Genomic DNA, 17,423 nt, shown 5'->3' with positions numbered 1-17,423 from the left:
TTTTAATCAGTCATTCTCTACAAAAAACCTTCCGTAAAAGGAAAAAAAATGTACGACGGAATGACAGACAGAAATATCCATGTTTTTATATATATAGATTTATTTAATAAAGGTAAATTGAACAAATTGGCTATTTCTGGCAATTTATTTAAGTGTGTATCAAACTGGTAGCCCTTCGCATTAATCAGTACCCAATAAGTAGCTCTTGGTTTCAAAAAGGTTGGTGACCCCTGGTGTAGACATAGCCTGAGAGTTTTTCTCCAGGACATTTTTTCCAAACGTGAACTTCAAATGGCAATCGAACAGTTCTAAGCTGTAGGTTTCTCTTTTTAATGCTTCTTGCAAGATGGTTTACTAAGTAATCATGCAACATTTTACCAATGTTGATTAGCCAAATGTATTTATAAAGTTACGCAGCAATATTTTAGTCGGAAGTTGGGACAGATTGTTGGCATTGCCATGATATAATGTCTAGTTTGACCGCACGGACCACCATCAAAATATATGTGTCATGTTTTGTGGTCACGTTCTGTTTGGTTTCGGACTCATTGTGCACTCTTGTTTGTTTTGTCACCATGACAACTCATTAGTTTCACCTGTTATGTGTTCACGACTCACGCACCTGTCAATCACCGCACCACAATTTAAGCCTGTAGTTGCCAGGCAGTCACCCTCTATCACCTCCTACACAGCCATGTAATCCATCCAGATGATCCATGCTCTTTCTTGGTCCACGTAAGTTTTTCATGCCATAGTTTGTAAGTTTTGTTTTATGTTCATAGTTCTCCCATTTTTTGAGTTTTTGTTTTCAAGTTTGTTCGCCGCCTTGTGCGCGCCTTTTGTTTGTTCCTTTTCATAGTATAATTAAATATTAGTTTTTATTGTATTACAAATGTTTTTAGTTTTTAGCTTTATGATGGTTTGTATGTTGTATGTATTTTATGTATTTGTACCTTGTTTAATCTTTTTTTTTTTTTTTGCTCTGTCATAAAAAGGGACGTTTTTGTCATGAAAAACAGAGGTTTTTGTGGTTGGTGCACTAATTTTAACTGTATATTGTGTTTTTTATGTTAATTTAAATTAAAAAAAAAAATTTCTTTTTTTTTTAAATAAAAATGAATAAAAAATTATTCTGCGGCCCAGTACCAATCGGGCCACGGCCGTGTAAAGGACCCCAAAAAAAAAAAATCCTGCCCTTTTCTGACTTTGAGGCCCTGCCCCTCTATAATCATGTGCACGTCTCGGCTTGGGAGGGTGATTGGCAACACTAAATTGGCCCTAGTGTGTGAATGTTGTCCGTCTATCTGTGTTGGCCCTGTGATGAGGTGGCGACTTGTCCAGGGTGTACCCCGCCTTCCGCCCGAATACAGCTGAGATAGGCTCCAGCACCCCTCCGCGACCCCAAAAGGGACAAGCGGTAGAAAACAGATGGATGGATGAATCCGTGGCAGTATGGTTTGAGTGCACGCCCTGGACTAGTTTCTTCCAACAACAAACAATGATAGGAACTTTTTCCGGGCGCCTGAAAGCAATAAAAAGGCAGCTTTTAAATGAAGTCCAGGCTGCGTGCGTCTCCATCATTCCTGCATACTCAAGGACTGTGTGGTTTAAAGCGGTGGTTCTCAAGCTTTTTTCAGTGATGTACCCCCTGTGAACATTTTTTTAATTCAAGTACCCCCTAATCAGAGCAATGCATTTTTGGTTGAAAAAAAGAGATAAAGAAGTCAAATACAGCACTATGTCATCAGTTTCTGATTTATTAAAATGTATAACAGTGCAAAATATTGCTCATTTGTAGTGGTATTTTTGATTGATTGATTGATACTTTTATTAGTAGAGTTCACAGTTCAGTACATATTCTATACAATTGACCACTAATTGGTAACACCCGAATAAGTTTTTTCAACATGTTTAAGTCGGGGTCCACGTTAATCAATTCTTGAACTATTTGGAAAAAAAATACAAAAATAACTAAAAACTTGTTGAAAAATAAACAAGTGATTCATTTATAAATCAAGATTTCTACACATAGAAGTAATAATCAACTTAAAGTGCCCTCTTTGGGGATTGTAATAGAGATCCATCAACTTAATTCTAAACATTGCTTCACAAAAAAAGAAATCTTTAACATCAATATTTATGTAACATGTCCAAAAAATCTAGCTATCAACACTGAATATTGCATTGTTGCATTTCTTTTCACAGTTTATGAACTTACATTATAATTTTGTTGAAGTATTATTCAATGAATATATTTGTAAAGGATTTTTGAATTGTTGTTTTTTTTAATAATATTTTTCAAAAATCTCATGTACCCCTTGGTATACTTTCAAGAACCCCCAGGGGTACGCGTACGCCCATTTGAGAACCACTGGCCTTCACGGTGGAAGAGGGGTTAGTGCGTCTGCCTCACAATACGAAGTTCCTGCAGTCCTGGGTTCAAATCCAGACTTGGGATCTTTCTGTGTGGAGTTTGCATGTTCTCCCCGTGAATGCGTGGGTTCCCTCCGGGTACTCCGGCTTCCTCCCACTTCCAAAGACATGCACCTGGGGATAGGTTGATTGGCAACACTAAATTGGCCCTAGTGTGTGAATGTGAGTGTGAATGTTGTCTGTCTATCTGTGTTGGCCCTGCGATGAGGTCGCGACTTGTCCAGGGCGTACCCCGCCTTCCGCCCCATTGTAGCTGAAATAGGCGCCAGCGCCCCCCCGCAACCCCAAAAGGGAAAAAGCGGTAGAAAATGGATGGATGGTTTAAAGCGGTGGTCCCCAACCTTTTTGTATCCGCGGACAGGTCAAAGCTTAATAATTTGTCCCGCGGCCCGGGGGGGGGGATCCTTTTTTTTTTTTTTCTTTGTCATGAAAAAGGGACGTTTTTGTGGTTGGTGCACTAATTGTAAGTGTATATCGTGCTTTTTATGTTGATTTTATAAAAAAAAATAAAAATAAATAAAATAAAAAATGTAAATAAAAATGAATAAAAAATTCTTCTGCGACCACTGGTTTAAAGACCTCGGGTGGAGCTGTCGTCCTGACCAATAGGAGCGTCGCAGCCACATCATCAGAAAGAGAGAAAGCGGAGCTCTCGCTGCACTTGGCAGGCAAAAAAAAAAAAAAAAAAAAAAAAGCTTTCAGTGCGAGGATAACACTGAACTATTTGTCGGAGTCGGACTCCATTGGATCTTTTCCGCCCCCGTCCCCGTCCCCCCCAATCCCTGCTGAGACTTCTGGACTACTTACTCCTCTCGGTCCTTCTCCTTACTTTCTTTGGATTTATCGCCGCGGAAAGGCGCGCTTCTTCTCCTTTTTGGAAACATGCTGGTCGGACGCAAACCGTGTTGGAGGCAATTGCAGGCTTCTCTTTTCCGACTGCTGTGTCTTATCCCGACAGGATTCCCCGTCCGCAGTGTGGATATGCAGCGGGCCACCGACAACATCACAGTCCGCCAGGGCGACACGGCCGTCATAAGGTGAGAAGACCCCCCTCTCTAACTTCTCTCCCCCCTCCATCCATCCGTCCGCCTTCTACCGCTTTTCCCTTCCTTTAGGTTTATATGGCCGTTTGTTGATGTCGCAACTCTTCATAAGAGAACAAAAAGTCTGTTTTCATATCCTAATCACTGGCGAGACAATGCGAGCTGTCAACATTGATGGACAGATGTCAGGGACCACGTGATCTGTATTTATTTATTTATTTATATATATATATTTTTTTCCCGTCTACAATGCTTCTGCACGTCACTTATTTTCTCAGAGTCGAATGATGCTCAATATTTAAAACTGGACACTAGTAGGGGTGTTCTGCTCTCATGCCGATATCAGATCGGGTAAAAGTATCAGATGATATCGGCTTGTGTCTTAAAGACAGGGGTGTCGAACTCATGTTAGATCAGGGGCCACATGGAGAAAAATGTACTCTCAAGCTAGGCTGGACTGATAAAATCACAGCATGATAACTTAAAAATAAAGACCACTTCAAATTGTCTTTTTTTTTGTTTAAAAATAGAACAAAATGTACAAATCATAATGTTGTTTTTTTATTTACACTTACATGTTGCGGTTAATAGTATTCTATTTGTATTTATTGTTATTTATATTGTCTGGATAAAATACATAATAATGTACATCAGTGAACTCATTGGTGTGACTTCTCAATCCATCAACATTAGAGATGTCCGATACTAACAGACAGCCGATATTATCAGTCGTTTAATGCTTTAAAATATAATATCGGATATTATCGGTATCGGTTTTAAAATTATCAGTATCGGTTTCAAAAAGTAAAATGTATGACTTTTTAAAACGCCGCTGTGTACACGGACATAGGGAGAAGTACAGAGCGCAAATATACCTTAAAAGCACTGCCTTTGCGGGCCGGCCTAGTCACATAATATCTATGGCTTTTCACACACACAAGTGAATGCAAAGCATACTTGGTCAACAGCCGCACAGGTCACACTGAGGGTGGCCGTATAAACAACTTTAACACTGTTACAAATATGCGCCACACAGTGAACCCACACCAAACAAGAATGAAAAACACATTTTGGAAGAACATCCGCACCGTAACACAGACATAACAGAACAAATACCCAGAAACCCTTGCGGCACTAACTCATCCAGGACGATACAATAGTCTTCTCAGAGTCGAATGATGCTCAATATTTAAAACTGGACACTAGTAGGGGTGTTCTGCTCTCATGCCGATATCAGATCGGGTAAAAGTATCAGATGATATCGGCTCGTGTCTTAAAGACAGGGGTGTCGAACTCATGTTAGATCAGGGGCCACATGGAGAAAAATGTACTCTCAAGCTAGGCTGGACTGATAAAATCACAGCATGATAACTTAGAAATAAAGACCACTTCAAATTGTCTTTTTTTTTTTGTTTAAAAATAGAACAAAATGTACAAATCATAATGTTGTTTTTTTTATTTACACTTACATGTTGCGGTTAATAGTATTCTATCTTTATTTGTTGTTATTTATATTGTCTGGATAAAATACATAATAATGTACATCAGTGAACTCATTGGTGTGACTTCTCAATCCATCAACATTAGAGATGTCCGATACTATCGGACTGCCGATATTATCAGTCGTTTAATGCTTTAAAATATAATATCGGATATTATCGGTATCGGTTTTAAAATTATCGGTATCGGTTTCAAAAAGTAAAATGTATGACTTTTTAAAACGCCGCTGTGTACACGGACATAGGGAGAAGTACAGAGTGCAAATAGACCGTAAAAGCACTCCCTTTGCGTGCCGGCCTAGTCACATAATATCTATGGCTTTTCACACACACAAGTGAATGCAAAGCATACTTGGTCAACAGCCGTACAGGTCACACTGAGGGTGGCCGTATAAACAACTTTAACACTGTTACAAATATGCGCCACACAGTGAACCCACACCAAACAAGAATGAAAAACACATTTTGGAAGAACATCCGCACCGTAACACAAACATAACAGAACAAATACCCAGAAACCCTTGCAGCACTAACTCATCCAGGACGATACAATAGTCTTCTCAGAGTCGAATGATGCTCAATATTTAAAACTGGACACTAGTAGGGGTGTTCTCATCTCATGCCGATATCGGATCTGGTAAAAGTATCAGATGATATCGGCTTGTGTCTTAAAGACAGGGGTGTCGAACTCATGTTAGAACAGGGGCCACATGGAGAAAAATATACTTCCAAGTGGGGCTGTACTGGTAAAATCACAGAATGATAACTTAGAAATAAAGATAACTTCGGATGTTTTTTTTGTTTAAAAATAGAACAAAATGTACAAATCATAATGTTTTTTTTTTGTTTTTTTTTTTTTAGACTTACAGTACTCCCGTCCAAAGACAAAACCCAGTAACTCAATTTTGATCAAAACTGAGCTGATAATAATTTTGGAGTTACTAAGTGATATGCTGTACATTAGTGTATGCGATATTGTAATTTGTTCCGTAAGTAAGCTGCCAACTTACGGAACGAACGAATCAGCTGTTCTAAATGTGTCCCCTGGATGTCGCAGTAGCGAAATACAAAATAAACCACATGATGTTAACATATAAAATAAACCTCATGATCTTAGCACATCAGTCAAGGAAAATAATCAAACTACATGAAACACATACTGTAAATTGATTTTGATAAAACTTTTTTATCTTGATAGATTGAAAATTCACACCAATGAGTTGAGCAATGAACAATATCACATACATTTTTCAGAAAATATAAAAAACAACAAATAAGGATAGAAAACTATTAACCGCATTATGTACTCTCCCGTCCAAAGGCAAAACCCAGTAACTCAATTTTGGTCAAAACTGAGATGATAATAATATTGGAGTTACTAGGTGATATGCTTTACATTAGTGTATGCGATATTGTAATTTGTTCCGTAAGTAAGCAGCTTACTTACGGAACGAATTACAATATCGCATACACTAATGTAAAGCATATCACCTAGTAACTCCAAAATTATTATCAGGCCGTGGCCCGGTACCGGGCCATGGCATACTTGGTCAACAGCCATACAGGTCACACTGAGGGTGGCGGTATAACCAACTTTAATACTGTTACAAATATGCGCCAAACAGTGAACCCACACCAAACAAGAATGAAAAACACATTTTGGAAGAACATCCGCACCGTAATACAAACACAAACACAACAGAACAAATACCCAGAAATCCTTGCAGCATTAACTCATCCAGGACTATACAATAGTCTTCTCAGAGTCGAATGATGCTCAATATTTAAAACTGGACACTAGTAGGGGTGTTCTGATCTCATGCAAATATCGGATCGAGTAAAAGTATCAGATGATATCGGCTTGTGTCTTAAAGACAGGGGTGTCAAACTCATGTAAGAGTGTTAAAGTTGTTTATATCACAACCTTAAGTGTAACTTGTATCACCCAGTATGCCTTCCAATCTCGTTCGTGTGACGGTAGAAGCAGCGAAATGCATGCGTCGGGGGCCACATGTAGAAAAATATACTTCGAAGTGGGGCTGTACTGGTATAAAGAACTGTAACACTCTTACTAATATGTGCCACACTGTGAACCCACACCAAACAAGAATGACAAACACATATCTGGAGAACATCGGCTCTGTAACACATTATAAACGCAACATAACAATTACCCAGAATGCAATGCATCCATGACTCTTACTGCTTATATTATACACCCCGCTAGCACCAACCCCCCCTCCGTGCGTCGGTTGAGGTGGGTGGCGGTGTATATTATAAGCAGTAAGAGTCATGGATGCATTCCATCCCATCCATTTTCTACCGCTTATTCCCTTTTGGGGTCGCGGGGGGCGCTAGCGCCTATCTCAGCTACAATCGGGCGGAAGGCGGGGTACACCCTGGACAAGTCGCCACCTCATCGCAGGGCCAACACAGAGAGACAGACAACATTCACACACTAGGGCCAATTTAGTGTTGCCAATCAACCTATCCCCAGGTGCATGTCTTTGGAAGTGGGATGAAGCCGGAGTACCCGGAGGGAACCCACGCATTCACGGGGAGAACATGCAAACTCCACACAGAAAGATCCCGAGCCTGGATTTGAACCCAGGACTGCAGGAACTTCGTATTGTGAGGCAGACGCACTAACCCCCTCTGCCACCGTGAAGCACCAACCCCCCCTCCGTGCGTCGGTTGAGGTGGGCGGGGGTGTATATTATAAGCAGTAAGAGTCATGGATGCATTGCATTCTGGGTAATTGTTATGTTGCGTTTATAATGTGTTACAGAGCTGATGTTCTCCAGAAATGTGTTTGTCATTCTTGTTTGGTGTGGGTTCACTGTATGGCGCATATTAGTAAGAGTGTTAAAGTTGTTTAAATCGCAACCTTCAGTGTAACTTGTATCACCCAGTATGCCTTCCAATCTCGTCCGTGTGACGGTCGAAGCAGTGAAATGCATGCGTCAATTGTAAGTTATCCAGGTCTTCAGTGCTGAAAGTAATAACCATAATAAAAAAAAGTTATATTAAACGTGCTCTTCGTGATGGTATCCTCACATCACACTCAATATTTTTTGGGCGGACTTAAAAAATGACATGAATGCTTTGCCAAGCTCGAGGAACCATTTGGTTGGTAATTGCTCGAATTTGATGCGATTAACCAGATTTTGTAAAGGCTGAAATAATTTTGATTACCTTTTGTGTGCTATGGGGCCCGTGCTCCTTTCGAGTAAACCGTAGCTTCACTTGTGACACTGGGGTGTTGCTGATGTAAAAAACAACAGTATGTGGCTCACATACTGCTCTGACGTTGCCTGCAACGGTCAGGCTAGCTACTGAAATGTAAAAGAAAAATGCCATTCTCGCAGGGGCCCTGAGCTTTAACGTGCTGAATGAATACGCAAACAGTTTACTTTTATTTTGCATAACCCTTTCCAACAAGCGACACGATCACGCCTTTGCAGTAACACTGTACCACAATTGTTTTCGCTCATCACTGAACCAATCATAACACTTTTTACACGTTCAGACTTCAGGGCAATTCCGATTTGTTTGCCCAAATTTGACCCAGTCCTCTTTCTAAATTGTCATATTAATCTTTACTCTGGTTACACAAAATCCTTGAAATTGCCAAAAACCCGCCAGAATTTAGACATACCGTATTTTCCGTACATTTTCTCAAAACCCTAATTTACGAAATAATTCTAGATTTGCTTACCGACCTCGAAGCAATTTATTTAGTACATGGTGTAATGCAGTTGTTCTCAAATGGGGGTACGTACATGAAGGTATGCCAAGGGGTACGTGAGATTTTGTGTTAATATTCTAAAAATAGAAACAATTCAAAAATCCTTTATAAATCTATTTATTGAATAATACTTCAACAAAATATGAATGTAAGTTCATAAACTGTGAAAATAAATGCAACAATGCAATATTCAATGTTGACAGCTAGAATTTTTTTGGACATGTTCCATAAATATTGATGTTAAAGATTCCTTTTTTTGTGAAAAAATGTTTAAAATGAAGTTGATGAATCCAGATGGATCTCTATTACAATCCCCAAGAGGGCACTTTAAGTTGATGATTACTTCTATGTGTAGAAATATTTATTTATAATTGAATCACTTGTTTATTTTTCAACACATTTTTAGTTATTTTTATATCTTTTTTTCCAAATAGTTCAAGAAAGACCTCTACAAATGAGCAATATTTGGGGGGGGGGGGGGGTGGGGTCAGCAGCGGCGGCGATGACCAAGAAGAACGCAGAGTTGGAATATAATTACAACACTTTATGTACATATTTATATACATATTTATTAAATATTTACATATTTATATAATATGTAACTACAAGCTCCATTCACAGACAGAGTCCCATTGCTTTTACGAGCGGTCGAGCGAGTCAAAAGCCGAAAACATAAAAAAAAAAAAAAAGATTAATTTTATTTGTGGCGGCCGTAATTCTTTTGTGGCGGGCCGCCACAAATAAATGAATGTGTGGGAAACCCTGAATTGCACGCGTGTCCGCTTTTGTAGTCCGTGAGGACCCCGTAGTGCATAAGTTTCTTCTCTTTCTCCATTTTGTTAACTGTTGCCATTTCTATAATAAAATAGTGAAAAGTTCTTACTTATATCTGTCGGTAAACTTGCCATGAAAGCGCTAAAACGTACCGGTGTAGTGAGTTTACATTATTCACCCAAGGAACTTTAGTTAATAGAGAGTTCTGGTTGTTGTTTCCGGATGAGTAGATGCTGCTCCGTTATTGATTTAAGTAAAATCTGAATGTCAATAAAACAGTTAGCTCCATCTTTTGACACTTCTTCCACTCCCGTCCACACCGCTACAACAAAGATGACGGGGAGAAGACGCTGCCGAAAGTGAGCCATGTAAATAAGACCGCCCAGAAGCGACTGTCGGAAAACGACTTGAAGATGATCTGTATAACATAATCTATGCAACATTTTGACCAAAGAACCATCATTACATGTTATGTAGACCACAAGGAAGTGTTTTACATGTAGAAATAATAAAATAATACATAAATGATATGACTCCTTTAATGTGCTCTATAATCTGGTGCGCCTTATATATGAAAAAATATCGAAAATAGACCATTCATCGACAGTGCGCCTTATAATCCGATGCACCCTATGGTACGGAATTGCTGGTCCAGGTCATGTTTTACTTTTGTAAACACACTTTACCGCTTGGGATTACATGTTTTATGCACATAAAAAGTGCAACATTAAACAGTTTCAAGTCAACTCATCATGCTTAATTTATTACAGCATTTGGGAAGCCTGTAGTTGATTTTTATTATGTAAATGTTATATTTTTATCAACATGTGATAACAGGGATCCTGCCATTCAAAGCTTATCTGTCCTTAAAACACATGCACGCACGCACGCACACACACACACTGCAAAATGAGCTAACGTTACGCTAAAAGCTAATTAACCTTCACCTCAAGCCAGAACTACGAGCAAGCTGAGCTGCAGTTTAAGTTTCTAGAAGGTCAACGGGCTTAGAGTGATGTCACTAGTAGTTGACTGGGGGGTGTTTCTTATCATTTGGAGAGAGTACGCTGCCTTATGCTCACCTGCTAAACACCTACTGTATCTGCTTGATGCTGAAGCATTCACTTCATGCGCTCTGAATATGCCGTGCTGATTGGCTGTTATGGTTCTGAATACGCACTGCTGATTGGCTGTTACCGCTATATATGTGACCAATCAGATGGTTGTGTGGGTGGGACATTGCTGGGTGCTGAGACAGAGGCCGTAGAAGCAAAGCAGCTTTTAAGACTTTAGCTTAGAAAATCGTTCGGTACACACCCGTACCGAACCGAAACCCTCGTACCGAAACGGTTCAATACAAATACACATACCGTTACCCCCCTACTTATACATAATTGCCTTACACGAAACAACAGGAATGTAGGAAACTTCATCTACAGTGTCCAATGTTCAGTATTTATTTCAAAGTTAGACTGCTTGATTTGCTTTGATAAAAAGTTATGGAATCGATTTCAACTCACGGAATCATTTCGGATCGTATCGTTTAAAAAAAAATGATCGTCCCTGAATCGTATTGACAACCACAATCAAATCGAATCGTTTCTAAATCAAATCGTTACACCCGTATAATTGCATTAATGTTATGTATTATCATTCCATCAGTGGTTAATTTGGTCTCAAAATAATGTTGACATTAATATCAATTATCACATTTTATAAAGGCTTAGTTAACATATAGGTTTTCTTTTTTTTTCTTTTTATTTATTTATTTTTTTGTCCTGTCCAGCTTCTCAGACAAATCATATAGTTGATGTAAGTGCCCATATCGGCTGTTCCGATTTAACATATAGGTTTTCATTTGTAGACCTACAGTATATTTTCTTTTCATACTTTGGAAAACAACTTTCTTCTAAGCATTGGATTTTTCCACACAGAACAACTGCATACAAAATAAACATTGGCAGAAAAACAACTGTATCTATAGGGAATGGCTGGGATTTGTTGTTTTTTCCCGTTTGATCTCAAAGACTTTAATTGCGTGGGAGCCTGTTCTCGTTTAAACCAGGTTCAAATGTAGAGCTTTAGCTATATTTAACCCCTTAAATCTATTTGCTGGACCCTGCTGTCAGTGGGTTAATCTGACAACGATTATTGGTTTTGCAAGCAGACGCTGTACTAGACTTTGATTAACATTTTCACACACAGTATGCGTGGTGTGAAGTGCTTCTCAGAATCTGTGTGGATTGCATAACTATTTGAATGAGTTTGTCTGACTTCAAAGATTACAGAAGGTCTTGTATTCGTCGACAAGCTGCTCGAACATTCTGATCATTTGAATCTTCTTATCGTAACATCTGCCCCTGGATCGCATGGTCGCATATTAAATCCAGGGCTGTATATCCCAGCAGTTATTGTTTTCCTCACACAGACCGGGCACACAAAAACACACGTTTTTAATATTCAACATTTAAACTCAAACAGGCTGTTCACCAGCTGATCAAAATTGTGAAACCATTCCCTTGAAAATTGAAAATCTGTGCTAAAACCGGTCTTTATTTATTTTTTATTTTTTTGTGAGACCTTCCCTCCTCCATGTCTTCCGAGTTTCAAAGGAAGGCAAAGAAATGCTTTTAAGCTTTTGGACATTGCAAGGTTGTTGAACTACCAGAGCAAAACAACTTGCAACATTTCTTTGCTGTCAAGGTTAGAGACAGTAAGACAATGATTTTACATTTCTTCCTGAAAGTTATAAGACAAAAATGTTATAAAGTGGTAGATTTGTCCTGTGTATAGCTTGCAAAGATGGGCCTCTATGTGAAAAGATGATTTAAGATGTTGGAAACGGGCATCCCTCTTGACTGAGGGCCACTGTTTGTCCAGCGATAGGTGGATCTTTACCAGGACTCCACTGCAAAAGTTCCACATATCCAGCCACCAATTGTTATCACTGTGCAACCCAAGTCTCAGTCTACACTAAGCTGGATAACCCCTTAAATGAATAATTATTTAGCCTAAACCCCGTTTCAGCCACACTAATTCATCGTTTAAAGGCGAACATTATCAGAATTTCAAAAGAGTTAAAAACAATAAAAATCAGTTCCCAGTGGCTTGTTTTATTTTTCGAAGATTTTTCCAAAATTTTACACCTCCCGGAATATCCTTAAAAAAAGCTTTAAAATTCTTGTTTTTCCCTATTTGCGATGCGTCTGTCCATTTCCCTGTGACGTCATACAGTGCTGCCAATACAAACCACATGGCGGTTACCACAGCAAGATGTAGCGACATTAGCTCGGATTCAGACTCGGATTTCAGCGGTTTAAGCGATTCAACAGATTACGCATGTATTGAAATAGATGGTCGGAGTATGGAGGCAGATAGCGAAAACGAAATTGAAGAAGAAATTGAAGCTATTGAGCGACTAGCTATTGACGCTATTCGGCCATAGCATGGGTGTACCTAATGAAGTGGCCCATAGCATGGCTGCCTTATTAGCATCGCCGGTAAAATGTGCAGACCAAACGATCAGGACTTTCGCATCTTGTGACACTGAAGCAACTTAAATATGTCGATTGGTAAGTGTTTGTTTCGCATTAAATGTGGGTATCTAGTTTCAAATGTACATACAGCTAGCGTAAATAGCATGTTAGCATCGATTAGCTGGCAGTCATGCCGTGACCAAATATGTCTGATTAGCACATAAGTCAATAACATCAACAAAACTCACCTTTGTGATTTTGTTGACTTAATCGTTGCAAATGCATCTGCAGGTTATCCATACATCTCTGTGCCATGTCTGTCTTAGCATCGCCGGTCAAATGTGCAGACACAAATTCAATGGGGGTCTGGCGGCAGATTTCTTGCCAGTGGTGCAACTTGAATCCCTCCTTGTTACTGTTGTTACACCCTCCGACAACACACCGACGAGGTATCATGTCTCCAAGGTTCCAAAAAATAGTCGAAAAAATGGAAAATAACAGAGCTGAGACCCGGTGTTTGTAATGTGAAAATGAAAATGGTGGCTGTATTACCTCGGTGACGTCACGTTCTGACGTCATCGCTAAAAGACCGATAAACAGAAAGGCGTTTAATTTGCCAAAATTCACCCATTTAGAGTTTGGAAATCGGTTAACAAAATACATGGTCTTTTTTCTGCAACATCAAGGTATAAATTGATGCTTGCATAGGTTTGGTGATAATGTTCCCCTTTAAGGTTCCCCTCCTTGAACAATTTTGTACACGGGTAACTGTGCCGTCTATTTCTTGAATATCCGTCTAATAGCTTTGTATGGACTCAGTGATCGTTTACAAACTGAGTTCGGGGAGGAAGTGACGCCAGAAAGACCGTGCCCCACACAGGAAGTGACAGAGCCACAGCCAGCTTTATAATAAAGCGTTTTTTTTTCGTAATTCAGAGCTAACCACTGGAAATATGGAAGTGAGTCATCCAGACATGCCCGTGTTTCTCCTTCCGTCTGTACGGATGCTAGTGGAAATCACACATGAATACCTTAAGACAGACCTGGGCAAATTAAGGCCCGGGGGCCACACGCGGCCCGTTGAGCTTTTCAATCCAGCCCTCCGGACATTCCCAAATAATTGTTTTAGGTGTTTAAGTTGGAAAGTGTAGCTGCCATTATGATGTGCAGTGATGTTTTCTAATGACGGGAAGTCTTCAACTATACTAAGTCTTTCAATACTTGGAATCTGCATCATATACTAGTTACTATGGTCATCTAATTAATTACTATGGTTATCTAATAACTTACTCTGGTCACTATGAGATATCTCAGAATGTAGGTGTTTTTTTCCCCCACTGTTTGTTGCATTTTGGTTGCATTTCGGTTGATTGTAAAATATGTTGTCAATATTCAGTGTTTCATCATTCATAGTTAATATTGTAAATCCCACATTCTTTATTTTCATATCTCATTCAGAAAAAAAAAAAAATTATATTCCATTCCGTTTTTTAAGGGGGTCTGTCTTAACGTTTTCAGTTTTTAATCATTATTGTGAGGTTTTCTATTAGTGTTCTTAAAAATAGATATACCGGCCCCCAGACACATTTTTTTTTATTTAAATCCGCCCCCCCGAGTAAAATAATTGCCCAGGCCTGCCTTAAAAGGAGAAACTGCGCGATTGCAGCTATTTCGTAAACCACACATCTCGGACAGCAAGAGTACTTTCGAATGTCCAGGTCAGCTGTGATTCTACTTACCGAAAAAACTTTGTCCATTTGTCGAAGGAGAGACAACGAGAATGCGAGCTCCGGTGGATGCATACTTGCCAACCCTCCCGATTTTCACGGGAGACTCCCGAATTTCAGTGCCCCTCCTGAAAATCTCCCGGGGCAACCATTCTCCCAAATTTTTCTCGATTTTCCACTTAGACAACAATATTGGGGGCGTGCTTTTAAGGCACTGCCTTAGCGTCCTCTCTCACCTAGCACCTTCACACCTTAACAGCCGCATGCTGTCCTCACTCAGGTCCTCATGCTGACCTGAGGACAGCCTGTTGTCACACTACGCTTTTCCTCCATGCAAACAGCATGGAGGAAAAGTCACATACCGTCTATGGCTTTTCACACACACAGGTGAATGCAAGGCATACGTGTTCAACAGCCATACGGGTCACACTGAGGCGGGCCATTTAAACAACTTTAACACTGTTACAAATATGCGCGCCACACTGTGAACCCACATCAAACAAGAATGACAAACACATTTCGGGAGAACATCCGCACCGTAACACAACATAAACACAACAGAACAAATACCCAGAACTCCTTGCAGCTCTAACCCTTCCGGGACGTTACAATATACCACCTCAACCCCGCCCCATCCTCCCTGCCCCCCATCTCCTGAATTCGGAGGTCTCAAGGTTGGCAAATATGGGTGGATGTGATAAAAAAAATAGCGTGTGCTTTGCATTACCTGGCCGCCGAGGGAAGACTACGAAAAACGGCGAATACTTTTGGACTGGCAGAGCAGACTGTATCAGTTATTGTCCGCCATGTATCTAGTGGACTCAACGTCTAGGTCCAGAGTTTATAAAGTCACCACAAACAAATGGACATTGAAGGTGAACGCAAAAGAACGAGGAGTGTCCTGACCAGATTTCTAGATCTCCAGATTGATTGATGTAAAATTTTCATTATCACATTGTTTACTTTCACAAGTCAATTAAAGATTTGATTAATTTATGATGGCTCAGGTGTGATTCACCATAATAGGGCCCCACAGCACACTGGATTCCAGTTAATTGAAATACCACAACACTGGATATTGTTCAGATAAGTTACATTTAAAAACTTGCACACAAAGCAACACTGGAGGTGACTATGACGTGTATATTTTCCGTGCATACGTACTAGGTCGTGTTCCGCCGGCAGAAGGAGGTGGGCGGGGGTCTTAAACGACCATTGTGTGTGTGGACAAGGATAAGGTTAGGGGGGATTTACCCTGGATAACCTTAGTGAGGAAGGAGCCTAAGGTTCTGCAGTATCTCTAGGTTGGTTTGCAATGGTTAGTCGACATTGTTGACAAAAATAGAAAACTAAATTTGTCGATAATAATCGGTAAAGTCATCGCTTGCGGTTTTACGTGCAAAAACAGACATGCGTGAGACCGGCAAGAACATCGGAAGTATGGAAACACCTTCAATACGTCAAAAACAGGCATAACAAGCATTTTTTTTTGCAAAGATTACCTCATATGTGCAGTACGTGTATAACGTAAGAGCATTTGAAAAGAGGCATGTAAGACATCTGGAGGATCATCTTCGGCAAAATAGTTTGCTTGTTACCTGGCTTTCTAACTAACTGTATAAAAATAGCTATCAATTTAAGCAAAGACTACATTTTGCCTAAATAAATTGGTGCTGGTTAGGGCTAGGGGATATATCGATTTTTGTCGAAATATCTAATTGAATGTCAGTGTTGGCACTAGGTATTTTCATAATGGGGTCCCAGGGACCCCATCAAGTCATAAAAATGGGGTCCCACAGTACATTTTTGGGGGACTTCCAGAATTTTGCGTTCTTTCTATATGCGTAAAATACCACAAAAAGTGTGTTGACGCCACCACTGAAGATGTTGCAGATGCTGTAAAAAAAAATGTTACAAATACATTTCTCTTCTCCTCTCATATTTTTTGCCCCCGGGAGCTTCCGTAGCCTTCGCTGCCCCCTTAGACCTTAAACGGAGATCCAAAACATGGCTAATGCTATTGAGAGCGAGATGTTTGTAAGTACTTTGGTTTTGCGGCAACAGGCGTGGATCAAATGACTAAGATGCAGTGTAATTTCAATGGTTTTTGATCAAATAAAAAAAAAAGTGTTTTGAATAATTTCCCTCATTCGTATTAAATGTTAAAAATAGGGGAACAAATCTGAAAAAATTGTGAATTAGATTGTTTGTGAAAAATCTGAGATTTTATTTTTCGGCCAAATCGCCCATGCCTAATGCTGGTTTTTGGAATCAAGAACATTAATAAAAATCCTTGAATTATTATTTTTTTAATGCTGTATTTTAGTTTGAAATTATATCAATATTATTTTTTATATTTTGTTCAGTTCAACAAAAATCTGTTGTATAGTTGATTACTTTCTACAACCTGCTTTTAAAAGGACAAACATTTAATAGTTATATTTAGCCAAACTCTCTGATGTTTGTATTTTTTAAGTCAAACAATAACAACTAGTGCTTCCCTTTATGTTGATGGTTCCTAATGTGGTTATAAAGATGGTACAATTAAAAATGTTGTTTACACTAATTGTACAGTAATTCAAGGGTCCAAGCTTTAGGGGACATTTTTAAGTTGTATTGTTTTGTTCTATATTTTTGTCAAAACAACAACTTACAAATGGTAATGGTGTATTTCTTTTTAAATTTATGGTAATAACAAAACCATAATAATATCTGAATTGTAG

General features: G+C 39.3%; 1 protein-coding gene across 3 annotated transcripts in view; it reads left to right on the top strand.

Moving 5' to 3' along the window:
* Positions 1-17,423, top strand: part of lsamp (limbic system associated membrane protein) — a 946,135-nt gene that overhangs the window by 478,007 nt on the left and 450,705 nt on the right. For 2 of the 3 annotated variants that reach the window (XM_061918976.1, XM_061918975.1), the window contains exon 1: positions 3,143-3,470. In XM_061918976.1, the coding sequence (XP_061774960.1) occupies positions 3,316-3,470 (155 nt within the window). In that variant the 5' untranslated portion in view covers positions 3,143-3,315. Of the gene's footprint in view, positions 1-3,142; positions 3,471-17,423 lie in introns of those variants that run through there. The other variant, XM_061918977.1, reaches the window with a different exon arrangement.

The sequence above is a fragment of the Nerophis ophidion genome, linkage group LG13, assembly GCF_033978795.1.
Source record: "Nerophis ophidion isolate RoL-2023_Sa linkage group LG13, RoL_Noph_v1.0, whole genome shotgun sequence".
Classification (NCBI taxonomy): Eukaryota; Metazoa; Chordata; class Actinopteri; order Syngnathiformes; family Syngnathidae; genus Nerophis; species Nerophis ophidion.
This window is presented reverse-complemented; position numbering and strand designations above follow the sequence as displayed.